The following is a 12,343-nucleotide window of genomic DNA, read 5'->3' as shown; positions in this document are numbered from 1 at the left end:
ATATATTGATGAACCAACAGTCTTACAGGCAAAAACGGAATCCTTCAACTTTATTAAATTGTGTAACCTAAAATCACGTAAAGTCATTGTGAGAAAAGCATTACCAAGAAAGCTACAGGAGGACATGATGTGTAATCCCCACTTTGCTGTCAGTGGATGGCACCAGGGTGAAGCCGCTGATTGAGCACAGTTTGCTATGGTGTTTGGATGCATGGTGCGAGGCTTAGTTTTAAATCCCCTCCTGTGGACTTCATGCCTGTGTCGCCAGGTGACTTAGAGACGGGAATAAAATAAGTAAATTCAGATCTGACAGGGGTGTCGACAGCAGTCACAGTATCCCGTTGGTTGGACGGGATCCTCAGGCCCGATAAGTGATGTGCCCAGTGTGGTGGAGGAGGCCACTCAGCTCATCGTTTCCAGCCACGCCACTCAGTAATGTCATGGCAGAACCCTTTATACCCATCTGCCAATTATAATTTCCTCCTGCTTTACTCATTATGGTGTTCCCTGGTCAACATCTTCCAGACAGCTCACAAAAGTATCATTTTTACTTCTTTTACATCTGTTTCTCACCTTAAATGCGTTTCTGGTACAGTTAGAGCCTGTGATTTTGGAGATTGCTTGTGTGATCCAGTGCTTTGCTGTCTCTGAGAAGATTCTGGAAAGTAAGCACTTACTCCAACAGCCACAATCTGAAGAAACTTTGAGACAGGGCATGAGCCAGTGTTCAATTCCATTTTGCTAATTAAATCATCCTTAATCACTGATGAAAGTGTCAAGGAAGACTGAGATATTGAGACAAATGCAGAAGGTAAGCAAGACTTTCAGTGCTGACTGCCTGCCTTTTGATCGCTTGTGGAAAAGGAGTCTGTGATCTGCCTATCGCCGTGTCCCTCGCTGTGGAGGCAGATAAGCTTCTCTGCCTCGTGTGGTGTCACCCTCTTCTCTTTCAATTGAATATCGGTGATATCAGAGGATGGTATCGTGGTTCTGCATTTATTGATTGGACTATTGTGTTGTGGACTGTGGACGTTTGTAGACTTATGGTTTTGATATACTGTTTTTTTATCACCCGTTCCTTTTCTGTTTTGTTGAGTGAGTAGAGGGTGTTTGATGTTTCTTTCTGAATGACTTTCATATTCTTTCTTGTTTTTGTGGCTATCTGGAGCATACAAATTTCAAGTTGTATTTGAATGTGTGCTTCAATAATAAATGAACATTTGAATCTTTGGACCTTTAGGATCAATGAAAGACCATAACCAACAGGATGGGCAAATAACCAAAGTGCAAAAGACCAGAACCTGTGCAAATACACAAGCAACAAAAAAATAAGTAAATAAACAAGAAATATTGAGAACCTGAGATGAAGAGTCCTTCAAAGTAAGTCCATAGGTTCAGTGATTGGGCAGGTGAAGTTGAGTGAAGTTATCCCCTCTGGTTCAAGCACCTGATGGTTGAAGGGTAATAACTGTTCCTGAACCTGGTGCTGTGATCCCTGAGGCTCCTGATGTGAGAAGGCGGCAGTGAGAAGGGAGCATGGTTGGATGCTGGGGGAACAATAGTAACTCAGCTCTGAATAGCACTATCAACAACTCAGTTTTTGGAGCAACCTTGTCAAGAGTGTCATAGAATCACAGGAAAGTACAATGTAGAAACTGGCCCTTTGGCCCATCTAGTCCATGCTGAACCATTTAAACTGACTACTCCCATTGACTTGCACTGGGACCATTGCCCTCCATATCCCAAACATCCATGCACCTCTCCAAAGTTGTTAAATATTGAACTGGAGCTCGCATGCAGAACTTGCACTGACAACTCATCCCACACTTCCATGACTCTCTGAGCAAAGAAGTTTCTCCTCAAGCTCCCCTTCAACTTTTCACTTTCACCATTAACCCATGAACTCTAGTAGTAGTTGCACCCAACCTGTCTGCATTTACCCTGACTATACCCCTCATAATTTTACATACCTCTATCAAATCTCCTCTCAATATTCGATGCTGTAAGGAATAAGGCCCTAACCTATTCAGTCTTTCTTTATAACTCCAGACTCAGCAACATCCTTGTAATTTTCTTTCTGTACTCCTTCAACTTTACTTAAATCTTTCCTGTAGATAGGTGACCAAACCTGCACACAATATTCCAAGTTAGGCTTCACCGATGTCTTATACAACTTCAACATAACATCCCATCTCCTGTACATCTCCCATACTCAATACATCAATTTATGAAGGGTAATGTGACTAAAGGGTTCTTTTTTTACCCCCTCTACCTGTGACATTACTTTCAATGAATTATAGATCTGTATTCCCAGATCCCTTTGTTCTCCCTCACTTCTCAGAGCCCTACCGTTCACTGTGTAAGACCTGCCTTGGCTGATCCTACCGAAGTGCAATACCTCACATTTGTCTGCATAAAGTTTCATCTGCCATTTTTCAGCCATATTCCCAGCTGGTCTAGATCCTGCTGCAGGCCATGATAACCGTCCTCATTGTCCACCACACCCCCAATCTTGGTATCATCAGCAAATCTGATGATCCAGTTAACCACATCATCATCCAGATCATTAATACAGATGACAAGTGGCGATGTTTGAGTTCCCAAGTGAGTGCTAATGCTTTACCGGCCATGTCAGCTGTAGTCAGGTTGGTGATACTGGATTGGCACTGATGCACAAAAGGTAAGGGAGAAGTCAGCCAGGGCTTTAGTGATAGGAGCCTCAATAGACAGGGGAACAGACAATTTGCCTCTCAGGTGCTAGAGCTGGGTCCTCTGATAGTGGCTGCTTTTTGCATCATTGTTAGCCTCCACCAATGCGGCACCGGTATATTGGAGGGTAGCAAATGTTGTTTTTGTATTTAAGGGTGGCAAAGTGAACCCTAGAAATTATAGACCAGTATCAGTGGAAAGCTACCAGAGAGGATCCTGAGAGAAAACACATGTGCATTTCTGAATAAATGGGGGTTGATCAGAAGTAGCTGCATAGATTTGTGCATGAAAAATCATGTCTGACAGACTTGAATGAGCTTCTTGATGGGGTGACCAAGAAAGATGATAAAGCCAGGGCACTTATGGACTACAATAAGCTACTGATAAAGTTCCAAATGGTAGGTTGCTCTGGAAGGTTGGATCACATAGAATCCAGAGAGAACTATCTCCAACAAGATTCCACCACTGGATGCATACTTACCTCCACACTCTTCCCGATACCCTGGTCCACTCGTCTCTGCCCACCTGCCACTGCACTTTGTTTCTCACTTTCCTGTGTACTCCTGCCCCTTTCCAATGATTCAGGGACTCAAACAGTCATTCCAGGAAAGGCAGTGATTCCCAGGGACACTTACATCTGGTGAATATGCTTGGTATTCACAATGTGGCCTTTTCCGCCATGGAGAAATCAACCACTGACTGGATAATCATTTGGTAAAGGACCTGCACTGAGTCCACAGGGGTGAAACCCCCCCCCCCCCCACCACCATTCACACCTCCCCAGTTTCCAGTTGTGTACTACCTTCATTCCCCATCTCACTCCCACTCTGACCTCTCTGTCTTGGCCTCCTAAAGAGAAAGATTAGCTTTATTTGTCACATGTTCATCAGAACATACAATGAATGAATGAGTTGTAGGCCAAATCAAAGGTGGAGATGAATCAACATAGATTGAAAATCTGCCATAATGACTGTCTCTTACTTACTGTCAGCAAGGGCAAGGAGCTGATTCTGGTCATGATTACCCATTATGGTTATTATTCTATTGTGGATTTATTGGGTATGCCCATGAGAAAATGAATCTCTCGGTTGTATATGGTGACAAATATGTACTTCCATGTTAAATTTATTTTGAACTTTGAAATATACCATTTGTATTAAATCAGGTGAGTCAGCATTGCGCTCGGCTCCTGTATTGTTACCGGGGTGATGTATGCTGAGGGACAACAGATTTATCGTCTGGACATATTCCAACCTGCTGGACTCAGAATAAACTTCATCAACTTCAGATAATTTGCTCTTCTTTTCTGTGTGAATCAGGTCAGGTCTAATATTGTGTCACCATTCTTCTCTCTCTTGTCTTTCCTTTGTATATTTTGGGCATCTGCACCCAACCAGTAGACCAGACTGTATAACACCAACAGATCTTACACCATTAACAACATGTTACACAAAGCAGCTTAACTTTTCAATGCCACACACATAAAAAAAAGCTAGAGGAATTCAGCAAGTGAGGCAGAATCTATGGAAATAAATAAACACAAGAGATTCTGCAGATGCTGGAAGTTCAGAGCAACACATACAAAATGGTGGAGGAACTCAGCAGGTCAGACGGCATCTATGGAGAGGAATAAACAGTCAACCTATTGGGATAAGATCCTTCTTCAGGTTTGGAAAGGAAGGGGGAAACAACAGTATAAAAAGCTGGGGTGTTGGGGGAAGGAGGACAAGCTGGAAGGTGATAGACGATGCCAGGTGGGTGGGGGAGGGAGGAATGAGGTAAGAAGCTGGGAGGTGATGGGTGGAAAATTAACTACCCATCAATGCTGTGTTGTTCCACTCATTACAGACATTCCCTCTCTCCCAGCCTTCTCTGCTATTTAGACTTCCTCCTTTTCATTTCTGATGAAGAATCTTCAACCAGAAACATTGACTGTTTTCCGTTCCACAGAGGCTGCCTGAGTGACTGAGGTTTTTCAATGTATTCTGTTTTTATCCCACTGGTGAGTGATGGAGGCCACCGGGAAATTCATTGGTGGACAGACATTAATGTCACTGCCCTTGGAGTCTCACAAGCTGCACCTTTGAATAAAATGAGAGCAATAAGTTAACGTTGCAGATGGAGATCATTGCAGAAACTATCCAGTATTATTGACGTTCAAACCTCAACTCATTCAGAACACCACTGCTGGACTTTCAACCTAAAACCAGGGTGGGAGAGTATATCACTGATATCCTAGCTACACTGCATCGGCTTCCTGTATCTATTAAAATTGATTTCAAAGATTTTCTTCTTGCTTTTAAAGCTCTAAATGGTCTGAGATCGGAGTACATAACAGTATCGTTTTTCTTTTATAATCCTGCTCGAGCCCTCTGGTCTTCTTCTGCTGGCCTGCTAAATGTAAACAATCTCCCTCAAAAGATAACTGGCAGAGCAATGCTCACAAACTGTAACTCACAAAACTATAAGGGATGCAGACACTTCTGAACATCAGATCAAGACCCATTTATTTACCATGCTTCTCATCTATTTGCATGACTATTTATTTATTTATCTATCTATCTATCTATCTATCTATCTATCTATTTATTTATTTATTTATTTATCTATCTATCTATTTATTTATTTATTTATTTATTTATTTTCATGCTTGTACTTTATCCCATTGTCTACATTGTCTGTCTGAAAATTTCTCTCTAAATAAGTTATTATTATTAATAACCTTGATGTTTCGTTCCTTCCCACAATAGCAGCTCAGTAAGTCCATCCTTCAGCACGGTGCTCTCCTCCCTTACTGACTGTAAATGAGGCGTCTAAGGGAGAACTATCAGCCTCCAATGTTCACATATTAAACCTGTCATTCAAAGGACAATTCACATTACCGGTGTTAAACTGTACATCAATCTTTGCTATTTTTCAGAAGCAGATGAAGGTGGGTCTTGGAAAGTCTTGGCCAGTATTCTCACCAGTATCCTCGTACTCGTCCTCTTATTCTTCATCTTAGTTACAGCAATATGCTGTGTGAAAAAATGGGCATGTTTTCAACAGAGATTGAAGCCAGAAGGGTAAATAACATTTTATTATTTCAATAATATTGAATCAAACATGTTTGGTAAAGGAATTGAAACTGAATGAAACAGTCAGAGAACACAGAATCTCCACCAGGATGTTGTCTGAAATGAATCACTTCAGTTATGAGGAGAGACAGGAGAAGATGAGTCTAGTCTCTCTAGGGCAGGGGAGCTCAAGGGGGTGATTGAGGTGTACAGAGTTATGAGGGACATAGATAGGGTATAGACTGTAGAAAACTCATCCCCATATCAGGGGTAGATAAAATTTGAGAAAATGTAATTAAGGTGAGGGGGAAGAGACTCAGAGGGGATATGCCAGGGCCTCTTCAACCAGAGAATGGGAGTACCAGAACACATTGCCCGAGAGAGTGGCTGAAACTGGGTCACTGACAGCACTAATGCTTTGGCTGAGAGGGCAATGGACAAAGTGCCAGGCAATGGGATTACTATGGAAGGGTCAATATTGGTCGGCATGTAGTACAACACACATGAAATTACTGTAAATTCAAAACAAAAGGTGTGAAACAATGAATAACCAAACAGTGTCCATAGACCATTCAGAAATCTGATGGCAGACAGGAGGTGGTACAAGGTGCCAGGCAATGGGGTTACTATTGGTCAGCATGCAGTGAGTATACATACAATTACTGTAAATTCAAAATAAAAAGTGTGAAACATTGAATTGCAAAATAGTGTTGATAGGAGGCTTGCTAAAGCTGCACAGTGGGGTTTAAACTAGAGTTGTAGGGGGATGGGAACCGGGGTGCCAGAACAGTTAATGGAGAGGTTTGTGGAGACAGTTGTTGCTAAGACATCAAAGTCAGGAATCAAATGGTTGAGCATTCCGTGGCTAGTGTCCTGACTGCATCTATTTCCAAGCAAGAAGTATCATAGGAAAGGCAGATGAGCTCAGGACATGGATCAACACATAGAATTATGATACTGTAGCCATTAGTGAGACTTGTTTGCAGGAGGAACAGGATTAGCAGCTCAGTATTCCAGGGTTCTGTTGTTTTAGATGTGACAAAGCAGGAGGAATTAAAGGAGGATGGGTGGCTTTAATGGTCAGGTAAAAAGGCATGGCTGTACTTTGTCAGGGCAGACTGCAGAACTTGTCCAGTGAGGCGCTATGGGTGGAACTGAAGAAAAAGAAAGATATGACCATGTTAATGAAGCTGCATTACAGACAACCCAACAGTACTTGGGATTTAAAAGAACAGAGAAGAGATAGCAGACTGTTGAAAGAAACATAAGCTTCTTTTAATGGGTGAGTTTAACTTTCCACATATTTACTGGAAACCCTACACTGTAAAAGGAATAGGTTGGATAGTTTGTCAAAAACATTCAGGAAAGTTTCCTTCATTCATACGAAGAAATCCCAATGAAAGAGTGTACGACACTGGATCTGCTATCAGAATGAGACAGGGCAGGTGTCAGAAGTTTGTGTAGGAGAACACTTTGCATCTTGTGTTTGCATCACTTTAGTTTCAAAATAAGGTCAGGTTCATGAGTTGAGATTCTAAATTGGAGAAAGCCCAACTTTGATGGCATCAGAAACTACTGGGCCATTTTTCATACAGAAAGACATTAAACAGTTAATCTTATATCTTCATGAAAAAAACAGGCTAAGCAGTTAGCAGTTAGCTTTCAAATTAAAAAAAATCTTTCTGCTTCAGCATTTAAATGAAGCCATTCAAAGAGTCCATCTTTAATGAGATTCTCAGTTAACCTGGGTAGCCAAGGGACGGGTTAAAACTCTTGTTAAAAAAATTCCAACGAAGTTTTAAACTTAGCACATTCCTGCATAACCTCAAGCGAATAGTCGTCGAGAATCTTAATATTCCACCCTATAACGAATCATGCCCCTTCAACGGGATTTGCAAATTAAAAGTTTCTCATTTAATCTTGTGTCTTCATGTCATGACAAACTAAACAGCTAGTCTTCAGATTTTAAAAACCTTTGTGTTTCAACAGTCAAATGAAACCATTCGAAAAAAAACATTTTTAAGTGTGAGTCTGAGATGAGCTGGATTGTGAAGGGAAGGTTTAAAACCCATGTTAAAAAACTCAGACATAACTTCTTTGAACTTAGTATTTTTACTTTTGGTAAACCTTTGTAACTAATTTCCTTTTGTATGTTTTTAACACTGTGTTTTTGATTTACGAGAATTGAATTTCTTGTTTGGATATTGTTTAGTCTAAGTTGGAATATAAACAACCTTGAAACTAATTGGAGCGATCGCCAGGTTTTTTGGGGGGTTGTCCATAGTTGAAACCATTAGCTTTCTAATGGTCGGTTTTCTTCTTTTGGGATGTGGCCAGGGGGATGTATTTTTTTCTCAGAAGCTGTTTTCAAATGTTTTTTAGCCAACTTGTTGTTTGGTTACCATTTCTCAATGTTTATGGATTGATTTTAACTTACATTTTAAACTTTCCTTTAAATAATACTAAAAATGGACCAAACTATTAATTTACTCAATTTTGACATGAAACGGTTAAATCACCCTTTCAAACATCATAAGAATTTTGCTTATATTAGGACATTTAAGGTCCCTATTACTTTTTTTTTACAAGAAACTCTCATACACAAATGTTATCTATGTTTTTTTTAGCCATTGGAACAGATTTTGTTTTTATTCATCTTTTCAGGCCAAATCTAGAGGAGTTTTGATTCTTATAGATAATGCACTTTCCTTTGTCCAACATAAAGTGGTGTCTGGTAGTAATGGATGTTTTGTTATAGTTTCAGGAAAACTAGATAATAAATTAATAGTATTTGCCAATGTGTATGCTCCAAATGTAGATGATCCAAGATTCTTTGAGCATTTTTTTTTTTTTTTTTGTTTTTCTTTACCAGATCTGAATCTTTATTCTTTGGTGATGGGAGGAGATTTTAACTGCTGGCTAAACCCAATTTTAGACCGATTACCTTCTAAACCAGTGTCTCTTAATAAATCAGCTTTGTTTATTCAATCTTTTTTATTGAAATGTGGTATAGTTGATGTTTGGCATTTCTTAAATCCTTTAGATAGGGGATACTTGTTTTTTTCCCCATGTTCATCATACATATTCCAGGACTGATTTTTTTTTATTGATACTCAAATGATTTCATCAGTTCATTCCAGTGAATATAAAGAGGTTGATGTTTCAGATCATGCTCTTGTATTTCTATCTTTAAATCTCCCTGGTCTTCCTCAAACACACAGAATTTGGTGTTTTAATACAACTTTGTTATCTGATAAGGAATTTTTAAGATATCTAGAGAGGCATATTATTTTGTTTTTTAAAGAGTATAAAAAGGAAGAGACTTAAGAGACGTCTAATCTTATTGTATGGGATAATTTAAAGGCCTATATTAGAGGAAAAATTATTTGTTAGACTGCAAATGTTAAGAATAAAGCTAATAAAGAAAGAATTGAATTAGCCAATCAATTGAAACAATTAGATCAAAAATGTGCTATAGCTCCAGATCCTGTTTTATATCAAAGACGTGTTGAAGTTAAAACTAAATATTATCTTCTGTTAACATATCCAATTGAAACTCACCTTCTTGAAGATAAAACTCAATTTTACATTCACGGAGATAAATGAGGCAAAGTCTTGGCCATCCAATTAAAAACTTCTGTAGTTAAACGATGAATTAAAGAAATTTGCAAAACTAATGGTGATAGGACAACTGATCACTCTGAAATATATGATACCTTCAGAGAATTCTATTCTATACTTTATAGTTCTGATTTCTCTAAAGATAATACTGTAATGAATTATTTTCTAGATCAGTTAAATATCCCTGCACTTTCTGCAGATAATTGTAAACAGATGGATCAACCCATTTCTTATGAGGAAATTGCCAAGGCTACACGTTTGTTACACCTGGGGAAGGCTCCGGGTCCAGAAAGATTTTCTGGAGAATTTTATAAGGCATCTGATTTGCATATTTTAGCAATTAGATCTGATGCACCTTCAATAACTCTCTCTGAGATGTAAAGGCGAGATATCAGCTTTTATTGATTAGAGGAAGGAACGAGCAGTGGTTGACCACCATACTACATCCTGGAGACAGAGCGGCCAGGCTCAGACCTCAATCGCCTTTATACAGGGGTCTGAGGAAGGAGCCACAGGAGCAGTCAGCAGGGGGCGTGTCTAGACAGGTATATGTAGTTCACCACAAGATCTCTTATAGCCAGGAGGACACTTTTGTTTAAGTGGAAAGGTGTTCTTCCTCCGACTCATGCTCAATGGTTATGCGACATTATGTCATGTTTAGATTTAGAGAAGATTCGTCGTTCAATTTCTGAATCTCGTCAAGACTTTCAAACATTGTGGAGAACTTTTCTGAATTATTTTCAAAACCTTCAATTCGCTGTTTAAACTCAGATGTTGACTATTACCAATTTTTATTACATGAGAAGGTATTTTGCCTTCTTTTCTCCTTAATAAACAGCTTCAAACTTGGTAGGGGTTAGATTCTTTTTTTATGCAATAAAATAGTATATTTCAATATCACTATTGATTAACTTATATGAATACAGAGTAATGAGATCGCTATTATGAATAGATATAATGTAATTGGTAGTTTTTAAAAATATTGTGTGACCTTTTATATACACTTTCTTGTGCTCTGTGGAAAAAAAAAGAAGAAAAAAGGAAACTATCTGGCAAGTATCTGGCTGTTGCGCAGGTGAGTCTCTGTGGTTAAGAAAGCATAAGAACGTAAGAAAAAGGAGCAGGAGTAGGCCATCCGGCCCATCAAACCTGCCCCACCATTCAATAAGATCATGGTTGATCTGTCTGTAAACTCAACTCCATCTACCTGCCTTTTCCCCATAACCCTTAATTCCCTTACTATGTAAAAACCTATCTAACTGTATTTTAAATACATTTAGTGAAGAAGCCTCAACTGCTTCCCTGGCAGAAAATTCCACAGATTCACCACTCTCTGGGAAAAACAGTTTCTCCTCATCTCCATCCTAAATCTTCTCCCCTGAATCCTGAGGCAACGTCCCCTCATTCTAGTCTCACCTTACAATGGAAACAACTTTCCTACCTCCATCGTATCTCTCCCTTTAAAAATTCTGTATGTTTCTATAAGATCCCCTGTCATTCTTCTGAATTCCAGAGAGTATAGTCTCAGGCAACTCAATCTGTCCTCATAAGTTAACCTTTTCATCCCTGGAATCAACCAGGTGAACTTCCTCTGAACTGCCTCCAAAGTCAATATATCCTTCCTCAAGTATGGAGACCAGACTGCACACAATATTCCAGGTGTGGCCTCACCTGTACCCTGTATAGTGGCAGCATGACCTCTCTGCTCTTGAATCCAATCCCTCTAGCAATGAAGACCAAAATTCCATTTGCCTTCTTAATAACCTGTTGCACCTGAAAGCCATTTTTTTTTTGTGATTCATGAACAAGCACTCTCAAGTCCGCCTGCACAACAGCATGCTGCAATCTTTCACCATTTAAATAATAACCCACTCTTCTATTATTACTTCCAAAGTGGATGATCTCACATTTAATAATGTTGTATTCCCTCTGCCAGACCTTGACCCACTCACTTAACCTATGTATCTCCCCCTGCAGACTCTCCACATCCTCTGTACAATTTGTTTTTCCACTCAGTTTAGTCTCATCAGCAAATTTTGCTATGGTACACTCAGTCCCCTCTTCCAAATGATCAATGTAAATGGCAAACAGCTGTGGGCCTAGCACCGACCCCTGCGGCACCCCACTCACTGCTGACTGCCAACCGGAGAAACACCCATATATACCAACTCTCTGCATTCTATTGGTTAAACAATCCACTATCCATGCCAATGCACTTCCTCCAAGTCCATGCATCCATATCTTATTTATAAGTCCCTTGTACGGCACCTTATTGAATGCCTTCTGGAAATCCAAGTGTACGGCATCCATCTGTTCCTCACTATCCACTGCACTCATTATGTCCTCAAAGAACTCCAGTAAGTTTGTTAAACTGGAAGTGCCCTTTCTGAATCCATGCTGTGTCTGTCTAATGGAACCTCTCCTTTCAAAAAGTTTCACCATTTCTTCCATAATGACAGCTTCAAGCATTTTCCAGACTACAGATATTAAGCTAACTGGCCTATAGTTGCCCGTCTTTTGCTTACATCCGTTTTTAAAAAGTGGCATTACATTTGCTGTGTTCCAATCCACCGGGACCAGCCCAGAGTGTAGAGAGTTTTGATAAGTGATTAGCAACGCGTCTACTATAACTTTCACCAATTCCTTCAGTACCATGATGGGATGTATCCCATCAGGATCAGGGGACTTATCTACCTTCAGGAACTCTAGTTTTCTTATCACTGTCTCTTTAGTGACAGTGATTTTATTGAGGTCCTCACCTTCCATTTTGTCCAGAACATCTTACTTTGGCATATTCAACATGTCCTCCATCGTGAAGACCGACACAAAATAGTCATTCAATGCCTCGGCCATTTCCTTATCACTGAATACCAATTACCCCTTCTTGTCTTCTAAGGAATCTGTGTTGACTTTAGCCACCCTCTTCTGCTTTATATTTTTATAAAAACTTTTGCTAT

The 12,343-nt window shown here is 39.7% G+C and overlaps 1 protein-coding gene across 6 annotated transcripts in view; it reads left to right on the top strand.

Moving 5' to 3' along the window:
• LOC132402573 (uncharacterized) overlaps nucleotides 1–12,343 on the top strand; it is a 155,551-nt gene that overhangs the window by 64,004 nt on the left and 79,204 nt on the right. For 5 of the 6 annotated variants that reach the window (XR_009514957.1, XR_009514956.1, XR_009514955.1 and 2 more), the window contains exon 4: nucleotides 5,630–5,774. Coding sequence is in view for 3 of the 6 variants with exons in the window: in XM_059985458.1 (XP_059841441.1) it covers nucleotides 5,630–5,774 (145 nt within the window). In the remaining 3 variants the exon portion in view is untranslated. Of the gene's footprint in view, nucleotides 1–5,629; nucleotides 5,775–8,637; nucleotides 8,684–12,343 lie in introns of those variants that run through there. The other variant, XM_059985459.1, reaches the window with a different exon arrangement.

The sequence above is a fragment of the Hypanus sabinus genome, chromosome 12, assembly GCF_030144855.1.
Source record: "Hypanus sabinus isolate sHypSab1 chromosome 12, sHypSab1.hap1, whole genome shotgun sequence".
Lineage (NCBI taxonomy): Eukaryota > Metazoa > Chordata > Chondrichthyes > Myliobatiformes > Dasyatidae > Hypanus > Hypanus sabinus.
The sequence above is the reverse complement of the archived record's forward strand: the minus strand, read 5'-3'. Positions and strand labels throughout refer to the sequence as shown.